Source organism: Lithobates pipiens, unplaced genomic scaffold (assembly GCF_037356315.1).
Source record: "Lithobates pipiens isolate NorthernLeopardFrog02 unplaced genomic scaffold, aLitPip1_a1.2 Scaffold_8, whole genome shotgun sequence".
Taxonomy (NCBI): domain Eukaryota; kingdom Metazoa; phylum Chordata; class Amphibia; order Anura; family Ranidae; genus Lithobates; species Lithobates pipiens.
The window spans coordinates 262954358-262968647 of NW_027507903.1; the positions used below are offsets into that span (position 1 = coordinate 262954358).

A 14290-nucleotide genomic window follows, 5' to 3' on the forward strand; every position below is an offset into this window, starting at 1 on the left:
GGGAGTGATTCTGTGGGGGGGGGGGGGGGTGGGCTTCAACTCACATGACAGCGATTACTGCTCCCAATGACAGGGAGCAGTGATCTCTGTCATGTCACAAGGCAGAACAGGGAAATGCCTTGTTTACATAGACATGTCCCCGTTCTGTGGCTCCATGACAGGATTGCCGGGCACAATCTTGGGCACGGTCACCCTGTACACGACGGGCGCACGTGCCGCTAGCCCCATCAATTAAAGGGGACTTACAGGTATGCCCATTTGCCTACCGCTGCTATTGTGCTGACGTATATTGGCGTGCAGCGGTTGGCAAGTGATTAAAGTAGTTCTAAAGGCTGAAAGTTTTTTTTTACCTTAATTCATTCTAAGCATTAAGGTAAAACACCTTCTGAGTGCAGACCCCCTTTATACTTGAGACTGATCTTGATCCAGCCTAGTGAATGAGGAGAGTGGCTCTCTCTGCGTTCTCCCTCCTCATTGGCTTAGAGACAGCAGAGGGAGCCATAGCATGCATTGAGGCTTGTTATAGTGGGCCCTAGGCAGGAGGGAGGAGCCAGTAGCGTCAGCAAAGGACCCCAGAAGAGAAGAATTGGAACTGATCTGTGCAAAACCATTGTACAGGTAAGTACAGTAGTACCTTGGATTATGAGCATAATCTGGTCCAGAAGCATGCTTGTAATCCAAAACACTTGTATATCAAAGTGAGTTTCTCCATAGGAATCAATGGAAACTCAGCTAATTAGTTCCAGTATCACTGCTAGTGTAATGCATGTGGCCAGAGGTGGGGGGGGGTGCTGGAGACACTTGGAAACGATCGGAGACCACTCGGAGATGCTCGGAGACACTCAGAGATGCTCAGAGACTCTCGGAAATGGCGTGTTTCCGAGCGTCTCCGAGAGGCTCAGAGTATCTCCAAGTGTCACTGGTTCCCCCATATCTCTGACCACATGTGGTGCTGCACACCCCAGAGGCTTGAATCCTGCCTGTATTGCGAGACAGGATTTTTTTTTAAAACAGTTCGTATTGTGAAACGCTCGTAAACCATTTTATTTGCAATCCGAGGTTTTACTGTATAACATATTTGTTATAAAAAAAAAAAAAAATAGGGGTTTGCAATCACTTTAATGCAATCATAATGCAAGGTCTGCATTCATATGTAAAAGTTCATTTGAAACCTTGGTATGTATCACTGTAATATGCATTCACATTGCATATACAGTACATTAAGAAATATGTTCTTCTTTTAGTTTTTTTACATACAGCATGTGTGCTGTTAATTGGAACTCTGTGAAAGAGCAGAGTTAAGCCTCTGGAGACCCAGGGCTGCTGCTTTTGTGTGAAAGCAGTGGTATAACTCTCCAGTATGCTGCTAGCATAGGGTATTTCATCCCTTGCTACAGCGAGTGGGAAAAAACAGAATAAAGAGTGTATTTACTAGTGTATATAAAGTCTAATTATTCCCGTCCTTCTAAGCTCCACTCCCACCCCGTTATCCTTCCCCTGTCACTTCACCTTCTTCCTCATGCTGGCCTACACTATATGAAAAATAGTCCGAAATTCGGTCATTTAGACAGTTTGTTAATTTTTCAGCCAGTTAATGGGCACAAATCAATCTGTTGGGATGTTTTCGAGCTGAAAAAACGAAGGACAAGTTTGGAAATTTTCTGCTGAGCGAACGATAAATTGAAAGGTTAACGTGTTTCCCGTCCAAACTGTTTGCACTGATATATGTGAAAAAAACAAACAAAAAAACTGATTTTTGTCTATTGAACAATTTATCGGTCATTACATGATGGCATGATGGCACTATTGTTTGCTCTCATGGCCAAATGTTTGTTTTTTGAAAATGGATTTGAATGATTTTTCATACAATGTATGGCCAGCATTAGCCTCACTTGATCCTGTGTTCTGCCGAGAACTGCACCCCCATCGGATAGTGTCCACCCCGTACTGCGCAGGAGCAGCGCTTGCGCAGTACGGAGGACAAGGAGATGCCGAAAGTCTCCGAAGAGGAATGGCGCCTGCACACTTAATGGTACCTTGTGCCCTGAGTCCAGGTTCCAGTCCCACCATGCAAGCGGACATATGGTAGATGATGTTAAACAGCACTTAGTAAGAGGGCCCCTCGCGGGCTCGCTTCACTCGCCACGCTTCGGGCACAGCCTCGATTCGCTCTGCAATTTTTTATTGTAACTCTATGTCCACTTGGATGGTGGGGCTGGAACCTGGACTCAGTGCGCAGGCGCCGTTCATCTTCTGAGACCTTTGGAATCTCCTTGTCCTCCGTACTGCACAAGCGCAGTACAGGGCAGACACTATCCGACAGGGGACAGTATTTGACAAGACACCGGCTCATCTCACCTCCAGAAGTCTGCAATTCTTTTTACCTTCCCTGCACAGTCATGCAATAAGTTGACACTGATCCTCCTGACCTTTTCCTTGTTCACTTTATCCCTTCTCCTATCTGCTTTACCCTACATAAATCTACACTGCAAGTTCCTGCCTTTGGTCTCAGCTCTGGACATTCCACTGTCCACATACCCATCTGTCTGACACCCTTTCCATCCCAGTTTACTACTCTAGTAACTGTCCTGTCCCTATAATGCAGCCTTAGAACTTTCGCTGCACTGCTTTACTCTACTCATCATGAACACATACACTTATTACCCAAACCTCCAACTATTCACTCTTTTTTTTATCCCTAGGGTCCCTTTCTCAAGGGGCACACTGCTTAGCGGGGGGATCTGTCCACTGATCCCAGCTGAGCCGGCAGATGAAAGGTCCGTGTCCACTTTGCTTATGCAGAGCGGACACTGACACAGCCCTCTCTCTTCTATGGGCAGTTAGATGTAAACGCCTGTCCATTTACACCCGAATGCCATTTGATCTGATTCGCTAGATGGATGGGAAATGATTTTAGCCAATCGGATTTGATATCGATGGGTATAGACACATAGAGGATAATGAAGGGTCCGACAGGGCCTGCTGGAAAACTGACAGGCTGACCCAAGGGGGCCTAATATTGGACTCACACCAGTGCACTGCAGTTTGACCACAGTGAGATTGTATGTGCGACTTAGGGTACGCTCCTGATGAATTGTTTTAGGACATGCATTTTCATGAGACCACATCAAAGTCCTGCATGCTGCACATTGATGTGCTTTCAGAAAACACACTGCCTAATAGAATTCAATGAGAGCACACCTAAGCCCCTGTACACACGGTCGGAGATTTCGACAACCAAATCCGTCGGATTTTCTCCGTTGGAATTTGTCCATCGGATCTTGTCCAAAACTGTTGCATACACATGGTCGGACTAAGTTGTTGAAAAATCCGATCTTTCAGAACGTGATGACGTAATTTCGTTATGATGGGACTACATTCAGGCTAGTAGCCAATAGCTTTGATGTAGGAATTTGATCTGAGCATGCGTGGCACTTGGTCCGATCAAAATTCGCTACACATGATCGGAGTATGTCCGACCGGCCCAGTTGGTCGGGAAATATTTCCAACATGTTGGAAAATTGGGTCCGACGGATATTCGGACGGAATCAGTCCGATGCATACCACACACAGTCGGATTATCCGACGACATGGTCTGATAGGACACATTCCGACGGATTCTCCGACCATGTGTACAAGGGCTAAAACCGTGTGTAAAGCACACATACAATAACACTGTGGCCAAGTCACAGCACACTGATGTGACCCCACTACAAAGCTAGATTCACACCTTTGCATGACAGTAATGTGCACAAAGAAACACAGTATCCTTTAGTAGACACTCAGTAGTGCCTTTAATTATTAATGGCACCCCACACATCTGCTAACACATGCATGTTCACACACACCAAATCACACAATGTCACATGTTGTCTCTGTCTAAAAAAAAAAAAAAAAGTAGATAAATAAAATTCTGAAAACTGTTTAAAAAAAACAATAATAATTAAGGGCTTGTTCTCACGTGCTTTGGTCTCTAAAGAGCAGTCAGCATTCAGATTGTTCTTTAGAGATCTTTTGACGAGCAGTAAGGAGGCGTCGTATTGCCTCTGCACTGCCTGCTTTAACCATATTTCAACCCCGAACTAGCATGTACAACCATGTGCATTGCATGCAGTTGTGGGGTGCTTTCATTTAATTGTAAACACACACTTCTGCCAATGTCTCAGCACTTGTGACCCCTTTCTTTTGTACACACTTTAACTCCTTTGACTATTCTATAGAATTACAATAAAAGATATGTGTACACAGGTCTTATAAAACTCTAGCAGTTTTTTTATTGGCTAAATAAAGTTTAAGGTATATTTCCTCCTTAATGACCAGGCCATTTTTGCGATAGGGCACTGTGTTGCTTTAACTGACGGGCATACAATGCTGTACCCAAACAAAATTGATGTCCTTTTCTTCCAACAAATAGAGCTTTTTTTTTTTGGTGGTATTTGATCACCTCTGCGGTTTTTATTTTATTATTAAACAAAAAAAAGGCATTTTGAAAAAAAAAAATATTTTTTACTTTTTGCTATAATACATCCAAAAAATAATAATAATTTCTTCTTCAGTTTAGTCCAATATGTATTCTTCTACATATTTTTGGTAAAAACAATCCTAATTAGCATATATTCATTGGTTTGCGCAAAAGTTATCGAGTCTACAAAATAGGGGATAGATTTATGTCATTTTTATTATTTTATTTTTTATTTTTTTACTACTCATGGCGGTGATCTGCGATTTTTAGTGGGACTGCAACATTGCGGAAGACAGACCAGACACCAGTGACATTTATACAGCAATCAGAGCTATTAAAACTGGTTACTTTGTAAATGACACTGGAAGAGAAGGGGTTAACACCAGGGGTGATCAAAGGGTTAAATGTTCCCCATGGAGGTGCTTTCTATCTGTGGGGGGAGTGGACTGACAGGGACTATAGAGAGATCGCCGTTTACCATCTTTAACATTTAATCTTTGTTATATCACTATACTATTTTTTAGTTGCTGCTCGATTTCTCTACAATTGATGAAAATCCCCTATTAGTGGTAAAGGTTTTTCGATTTTACACATCTACATGAGAAAATTCTTGACATGTTACCACATACAACAGTATCATTGGTCACAAAAGTGCCACCTTTTTATTAAAAAGCAGCCCATGGTCTCCAATGACAAGGTTAGCTTATGCCAACAGTCTGCTGCAGACAAGAGAAAGCATTTTTCTTTTACTTATGATTGGACTGCAACATTGTAAGTTTGTAGTAAGTCAAAATGTGAACACATCAACGACCTGCACAGGCACCAGGATTCACCAATATTTTGTATAATTACTGAGCCACTATTTAATGCCCAGCTGTAGGCAGATACAAATATTCCTTTCAGTGGGGCTGTCCTGCACTGCAAGGGCTAATATCCATTTTCTCAGGGGATAGGAGAGAACATGTTACTTACCTTATCCTCTGCTAACCTGCCTGGAGACGCTTCCCTATGATCCAGTGGTGGACTATTGACCCTATTCTAGTCTTAAAGATGTCAATAATTAGACCACTAGAGCACAAGGGTGCAGAAGCACTGGAGACTTATCTAGCTGCAGGGAGTAGTGGAGGATCGGGTACGTATATTTCCCTTTATTGTTCCCCTAGACGTAAATGAGCAATTAACCCTCGCAGTGACTTCCAGGGGAAAAAAGCATGTACTTGCAAGGTATATCCAGATCCAACTTATCCAGCTTCCTCACAACATCCCACCCTTCCTCTATGAAGCCCTTTAGAATCTTAACAAAAAAAAAGTGTATGCAGTTTTCAAGCCAATTTGGGTTATTCCTCTTCTTGGGCAGTCAGTTGTCCTTCCTCCTGGTGGGAATTGCTCTCACGTCATTGTGGGCATGAGCTGTGTGATGATGCACTCCTAGGGGTGTGTCCATGACACTCTGGGCCTATAGGAAGTGGGCTGGCTGTGTAAATTTGAGAAAACAAAAAAAGCTTGCTTCCAACAATCCAGCTAGTCACCACATCCAGTTCACTCTTACATTAAATATTAACAGTCATTATTCAGGACAAATTCTGCTTCTTACTGACTATTTGGATCACCATCATGCAGATAAGTGATATTTATTTTAAATGCAAAAGTCCATATATTTTTTATGTATATTAAAAAAATCACATTTAAGAATAACATGAATAAAAACACATTTACTGTATATTAAGGACAATCATTTTTCAATATATTTATGACACAAATATAGCTTTAATAGTAAGGAAAATAACCATAAATCACATTTACTTATAAATTGAACACATATTAATGATTTATATTGATTAGTAATAAGTGCCTCTTTTCAATATGTATGGTCTTCTTGCTTTGCTTATATGTGCCTGTCGTTTAAAAATATAAGGGCTTTTCCTCTTTACAACATCTTCATTTTCACTGTTTGAGTTGGTGGAATCCAAGTAATCTTGCTGAATTAGCTAAAAAAAAAAAAAAAAAAAAAGTGTTAGTTTGTGTTAGCCTGTTGAATTAAAAAAATTGTCCTCAAAAAATTTGGAAAATACCACAGATTTCTCAGATCTTTAATTAAAGAATACATATATTATTTTTTACTTTTTGCTATAATAAATATCCCCAAAAAATATATAAAAAAAACACTTTTTTTCCTCAGTTTAGGCCGATACGTATTCTTCTACATATTTTTGGTAAAAAAAAAGCAATAAAAGTTATAGCGTCTAGAAAATAGGGGATAGTTTTATTGCATTTTTATTCATCGATTTTTATCATGACTGCGACATTATGGCGGACACATCGGACACTTTTGGAGCAATTTTGGGACCATTCACATTTCTACAGCGATCAGTGCGATTAAAAATGGTGTGATTAAAAATAAAAAATTGTGTAAACGTGACTGGCAGTGAAGAGGTTAACCACTAGGTGGTGCTGTAGGGGTTAAGTGTGTCCTAGGGAGTGATTCCAACTGTAGGGGGGAGGGGCTGTGTGTGACACGTCACTGATCACAGCTCCCAATTACAGGGAGCTGTGATGAGTGACAGTGTCATTAGGCAGAACGGGGAAATGCTTGTTTACGTTAGTATCTCCCCATTCTTCCTCACTGTGAGACGATCGTGGGTATCCCCGCAAGCCACCTCTTAAAGGACAATGCACAGGTACGTTAATCTGCCTGTACGTGCCCTTCTGCCATAGTATATCTGCGTGAGGTGGTCGGGAATCGGTTAACATTGCATAATGGTGTTTTCAATGCAAGAGTGATAGGATTGGAGTTTATACTGCTGCATGCCACAAACTCTAGATAGGAAGAATATTATCTAGTGTATAATTATTTTTTAGAAGGTAGCAAGTGCCTCAGGGAATTAGATATCATTATATCTTATTAATTTGTGAATGAATAATCACAGAAGCAGACCTCATGCAATTGTTATATTTATTTCTGTAATGATTATTGGAGATCGCAAGACTGTCAGTTTGGAACATTTCAGTTACCTTTCTCTAAATTTCTCTGTTAATAAAACATAATTTGATTTTTTTTGTCTTGTTATAAAAGGATTCACAATTTCTGAATTTGTTTAATCTGTAAAAAAAATGTACTTTTATATTATTATTAAAAGAATAAAAAAAAAGCTATTCCTTTTCCCCTGCATTTGATCCCTTCTGTAATGGATTTTGTCCACTTTTCACCTTTTTTAGGAAATTAAGTTTCATTTTTCGAGAGGTGGAGGCAAGGTTCACACTAACGCAATCCGATTTTGTCTGAATTACAGTGTGATCATGTAGTGCTACTTGGATACACCTTTGATAAGGTCTGTATATTCTATGGGGCCAAAATCGCACTAGAATCACACCAAAGTAGTACAAGGACCTTTTCCAAAATATACAAATATACAGGGATGTGCTGCAAACAAAGGGCAACTTGTGTCAGTCCCAAGTTCACTCTGCTGACCCTGAAATAAAACCATCTACAAATATCAGAATAAAACATAACTCCTCTCAAAAAGAAAAAACTAAAATACTAAAAGGTCAGTTTACAAAAATATCACATGAGATATTTGGGTCATGCGACACGTTTAACCCAAATATCTCATACAATATGAAAAATTTAAATTTACTACAGGTTTATGCAGTATTTACCATATAAATAAGGAACGCTTGGTAAATACCACATAAACCTGTCTAAGGCCTCTTTCACGTGGACGATCCGTTCAGGCCCGCCTGTCAGTTTTTTAGGCGGACCTGAACGGACGCTCCATAGACCTCTATGGAGCATCGGATGTCAGCGGTGACATGTCCTCTGACATCCGCTCCGATCCAAAAAAGTGTGACGGAGGAAAGACCTACTTTTACATCTGTCTGCAAATTGGAACGGGTGAGGACTCTATGGTCCGTCTTCATCCGATCCCCCATAGGGAAGAGCGGCGCTCTGACAGGTCCGCCCCTGCACAGTGTGCAGAGATGGTCCTGTCATCTTCCTGCTCATAGTAGATTGACAGAGCGATCCCTGCTGAGCAGAGCAGGCTCCGTACACAGACACGTCCATGTGAAGGAGCCCTAAAAGTCAATTCACAAAAGAAGTAAACAAAAATATGTGTTAAACAATTTGTGGTCAAGTCATGAAGTATTTAATAAATAGTAGCTGGTTGTTAAGAAGCTGGCACTTAACAACCAATGACTCATCTGCTGTCAGTGGGGATTCTGTACTGATAGCAGAATAAATAAAAAAAGACACAAATTAGAAAACAAAGGTGTGCAGTATCTCATGTGGTATATTAACGTGTGTTTATTTTGTGCGAATTGCACGTTCCTGAGTTAAATTCTGCATGAGTTATTTTAACTCAAATAATAATGGGGTATTTAATTCTTAGTGAATTGATCCCTAAATTTCAAACCCTGTTTTGTATTTTTTTAAGCTTAGCTAAATATAAAAAATAAAATAAAATGTGAATTAAAAATAGCAAAACAAAAAAAAAAAACATCCATAAGGGGACAAGGCTGCTAAACAGCAGCTGGAGTTCTTGCTGACACTGACAAAACAGTAATCCTAAAAAGAACGAATGGGTCTATGTACTGTAAACATAGTGGGGGTGCACACTAATATATAGCCCACCACACTGTTATTCAGAGAAATGCAGCACAATACAGTAACTGTATAAAGCACAATAGTGCTCTGTAAATAATACTATATACCAAAACTTCCTAATCACACACTGCCAGCTCTCCCTATACCTCTACTCCAACACTACAAAGATCTTCTTTTATAGGAAAAGGCAGCATAAAAAATATCCCAGTATTGGCCATTCTAAGCCACCTGACCACAGTTCAAAGGCAAGGAAATGAATTATTGGTAGTCGGTTTCTAAAGCTGTGAACACAAATTGGATTAAAAAATGATGTGTGTGTGTGTATATATATATATATATATATATATATATATATATATATATATATATACACACACACACACAACATAATGTATAATATATATATATATATATATATATATATATATATATATATATATATATATATATATATATATATATATTGTACAGGACGCCATATTTCCCCTCTGTTTGGGTTGTGGTCTCTTTAAGGGAATAAAAATTGATTAACCCACCCAGGAATTGATTAACCCAGGAAGTGTCTTTAAAAAACAAGACAGGAAGTGGTAGATGGGTGTGGAGGAGTGGAGAAGACATGGTGGATGGTGGATGGTGTTTATTTTGGACTGCAGCAACTGAAGTGGACAGCAGTGTCCTGTTTGGAAGGCTCCTGGCAGGGGAAGCTACCTGCCATCAAGATCAAGCGCTGTTTTGATAAGGACAGCTGTTCTGGACTTTGCAAGTCGGTGAGACTACAAACCTTTTTCCTTTTGTTTTTGGCTGCTGTAAAGCTATTTAAAGCGGGATTCCACCCTAAAGTGGAACCTCCGCTGATCGGAACCCCCCCCCCCCCTCCGGTGTCACAATTGACACCTTTCAGGGGGGAGGGGGGTGGAGATACCTGTCAAAGACAGGTATTTTCACCCACTTCCGGGCATAGACTCCCACGGGAGTCTACGCCATTTCCTGCCCTGCCGCGCTGTCTGCTGGGACACACACGGGTCCCAGTGACAGCGCAGAGATTTCCTATTGCGCGGCGCAGCTCGCGCATGCGCAGTAGGGAACCGGGAAGTGAAGCCGATTCGCTTTACTTCCTGATTCCCTCACCTCGAATGGCGGCGGCAGCAGCCGAGGCCCGAGCGGTCGATCGGCCTCGGCTGCCGGCATCGCTGGAACCCGGGACAGGTGAGTGTCCATTTATTAAAAGTCAGCAGCTGTAGTATTTATAGCTGCTGGCTTTTAATATTTTTTTTTGGGCGGAATCCCTCTTTAAGTTAATAAACCCTTTGTTGTATGAAAAGCCTGTGTCCTGCGATCTACCTGGTCCCCCGAACATTACAAGTGGTGCTCAAATGCGGGCAGGACAAAGTAACAGGCGTTTTTCTTGCTATTTTTTTTTTTTGCATTGGATTTGAACTGACATTTAAAGGGACAGTACAGTGAATTTATGTCCTGGGTTAAAGCTGCACAACTGTTGAAAGCTGAAACAATGGAGGAGCTAATTAAACAGCTGTCCTTGGCTAATATGCAAGCGCAGACTCGCCATGAGGAAGCTAATCAGCGCTTAGCAACCCAGCTGGAGGTACAAAAAATGCACCACAATGAGGCGCTGGCTCTGCAGCAAGAAAATACTCGCCTGTTGGTGGCCCAGTTAGCAGCCCAGCAAGCGACCCAACAAGGGGTAATGCAGGCTCAGATAACTGCCTTAAAAGAAGCAGTGCAGCAGCTTTCTCAGGGCCGTGAACAAGTGGCCGTTGCCCCTTGCAACCAGGTGACCATAAGGCCATTTCTTGCAGAAGTTGTCCCTGAGTGATGACGTAGAGGCGTTTCTGGCAACATTTGAGAGGACGGCAGAGAGAGAAGGGTGGCCCCAGGACCAGTGGGCCGGCTTAATTGCTCCTTTCCTCACCGGAGATCCTCAAAAAGCCTATTTTGACCTACCACCAGAACATGCTAAAGATTATCAAAAACTAAAGGCAGAAATACTGGCTCGGTTGGGAGTGACTACGGCTGTTCGAGCCCAACGAGTGCACCAATGGAAGTATCGTTCAAACCGGCCACCGCGATCTCAAATGCATGACCTGGTGCAACTTGTAAAAAAATGGCTGCAGCCCGAAGTGTTGTCTGGCCCCCAAATTGTGGAGCGGGTCGTGCTGGACCGATACTTAAGGTCACTGCCAGACGACCTTCAACGGTGGGTCAGCCATGGAGACCCCAAAACCGTAAACCACCTTGTCGAGATGGTGGAACGATATACAGTGGTGGAGGATCTGCTTGGCCCCGCCAAGCGTCAAGGGCCCAGTCTGCCAAGGCCTTTCCAACCAACTGCCGCCCTTCGAAAGGATGTCCCTAGGAGCCCTGGAACCAACACCCCGGAAGGCCAAGAGTCACACCAGTTACTCCCTCAGCGACCTGTTCCTGATCGGAGAGGAGGGGATGTACAATGTTGGCGATGTCATGCCTGGGGCCATACCCGGGCCCACTGCCCATTGCAGGAAGAACCCATGGAATGGGGTTCTTCGGAGGGGGTCTTTTTATGCCCATAAAGCGTGTACAACACATCTTGACCTTGGAGAGGGGAAGTTTGAGTGTGAAGTCCAAGTGAACCACCACCCTGCACAGGCTTTGCTGGACTCTGGAAGCATGGTAACCCTGGTTCACCCTAGAGTAATTGGGAAGATCGGTCCGGTAAGCAAAATTTTGCGGGTTGTGTGCATTCATGGTGACACTAGAGAGTACCCTCTCATCTCGGTGTCCATCTCCACAGCATGTGGCACTGGTACTCAAGAGGTGGGGGTGGTAAAGAACTTGGTACATGACGTTATCATAGGACGTGACTGTCCGTTATTTGCAAAACTTTGGAGACAAGGAGAACTATCTGAAAGGTCCAGAGACTGGGAAGAAACTAGTACCTCTGTTCCTGTTGTTGAGGGTAATAACCCTGAGATGCCACATATTCGTAATATGGACCCAGTTGATAAAAACGCCAAGACTTTGGTTAATAATGATGAAAATAGTGCTGATACTGTTAAGGATGTCAAATTGTGGGGTTCTCAGACCTACCTGAACACTGAGGGGGGGGGGGGGAACCTTCCCCGCTTCAGGTAATGCTGGGGGAAGAGGATGAGGAAATGGCCTCTACCCCTGACTTGCCAGATTTGGGTGTTCCCCAGGGGGCATTTGGTACTGCCCAGATGCAGGACCCCACTTTGGCCAGGGCACGGGAACAGGTTGTAGTAATAAATGGGGAGCCCCAAGAGCCAGGTGCTAATGAGCGGTGGCCACATTTTTCAATATGTAATGAATTGCTTTATCGGGTTACTAAAGTTATAGAAAATGTGGTAGAACAATTATTGGTACCCCAACAGTATAGACGCAAGGTCCTGGACATGGCCCATGATGATGTTTTAAGGGGACACCTGGGAGTTGAAAAGACGGAGGCACGGATCGCCGATCGGTTTTACTGGCCAGGCTTGAAAGCAGAGGTAAGGAGATACTGTACCTCTTGTCCCACCTGTGAGTTGACCGCTCCGGCGACCCATTTCCGGAGCCCGTTGGTCCCTCTGCCCATAATTGAGGTCCCATTCGAGAGGATAGCCATGGATATAGTGGGTCCCTTGGTAAAGTCGGCTCGAGGTCATTCTTACATACTGGTGATCCTCGACTATGCCACTCGATATCCTGAGGCGCTACCCCTGCGTTATACCTCCTCTAAGGCTATCGCACGGGAGTTATTCCAGTTGTTTACACGGACAGATTTTCCCAAGGAAATTCTCACAGACCAGGGCACCCCATTTATGTCGAAGGTTATGGCTGATGTATGCAAACTGTTCCGGATAAAACAGCTGCGCACATCGGTCTACCATCCCCAAACAGATGGATTGGTAGAACGTTTTAATAAGACCCTTAAGTCTATGCTCAAGAGAGTGGTACAAAGGGATGGGAAAGACTGGGACTGCCTGTTACCAGCTCTCCTATTTGCTATCCGAGAAGTGCCCCAGGCCTCCACTGGGTTTTCGCCCTTTGAATTGGTATATGGGCGGAGACCTCGTGGATTACTGGACTTTGTTAAAGAAGAATGGGAAAGTGAACCAATTCAGCATAAAAGTGTTCTTGAATATGTCTCTCAAATGCAGGAGAGGATCCGAACTGTGATGCCGCTAGTTAAGGAACATTTACAAAAAGCCCAGGAGGCTCAACGACGGGTCTATAATAGGGCAGCCAAAATTAGGAACTTCCAAGTGGGGGATCGAGTAGCAGTGTTGATTCCCACTGTGGAAAGTAAGTTCTTGGCCAGATGGCAAGGCCCTTTCGAGGTTGTAGAAAAAGTGGGAGAGGTAAATTATAGAGTCCACCAGCCAGGCAAGAGGAAACCCTTCCAGATATATCATGTAAACTTGTTAAAGCCCTGGACAGACAGGGAACCAGTGACCTCCCTGGCTAGTACAAAACTTGAGCCTCGGGTTGGGGTGGAGAGTGTCCAAGTAGCAAATACCCTGTCTAAAACCCAAAGTCAGCAGGCAAAGGAGTGCTTGCAGAGAAATAAAGAAAAATTTTCAGACTTGCCAGGGCTCACTAGTGTCATAGAGCATGATATTGTCACAGAACCAGGAGTCAAACTTTTTGTCCGGCCCTACCGCATCCCAGAGGCTCAAAGGAAGGCCGTTTCAGAGGAAGTAAAAAAGATGTTAGACCTAGGGATTATTGAGGAATCGCAGAGTGAGTGGTCGAGCCCGATTGTGTTGGTACCGAAGCCCAACGGGACTCTGCGATTTTGCAATGATTTCCGGAAACTTAATGAAGTTTCCCGGTTTGATGCCTACCCCATGCCCCGGGTAGATGAGCTTATCGAGAGACTAGGTCCAGCCAGGTATATCACTACGTTAGACCTTACCAAGGGGTATTGGCAAATACCATTGACTAAGGCCGCTAGAGAGAAAACTGATTTTTCTACCCCAGAGGGGAGTTTTCAGTACAAAAGGATGCCTTTTGGATTGCAAACTGCTCCAGCCACGTTCCAGAGAGCAATGGATAGGATTTTACGACCTCACCGGAAGTATGCCTCAGTGTACTTGGACGATATAGTCATTTTTAGCAAAGACTGGGAATCACATTTGCCCAAAGTGCAGGCAGTGCTGGACTCTCTTTGGAAGGAGGGGTTTACAATAAACCCTGAAAAATGTGCTTTGGGAATGGAGGAGGTG

General features: G+C 43.2%; 1 protein-coding gene across 1 annotated transcript in view; it reads right to left on the reverse strand.

The window, feature by feature from the left end:
* Positions 1-6154: 6154 nt before the first annotated feature.
* The window catches only part of NTS (neurotensin), a 50889-nt gene continuing 42753 nt past the window's right edge, over positions 6155-14290 (reverse strand). Inside the window, 1 exon segment of the mRNA XM_077471681.1 lies at positions 6155-6450. Within this exon segment, the coding sequence (XP_077327807.1) occupies positions 6301-6450 (150 nt within the window). The 3' untranslated portion in view covers positions 6155-6300.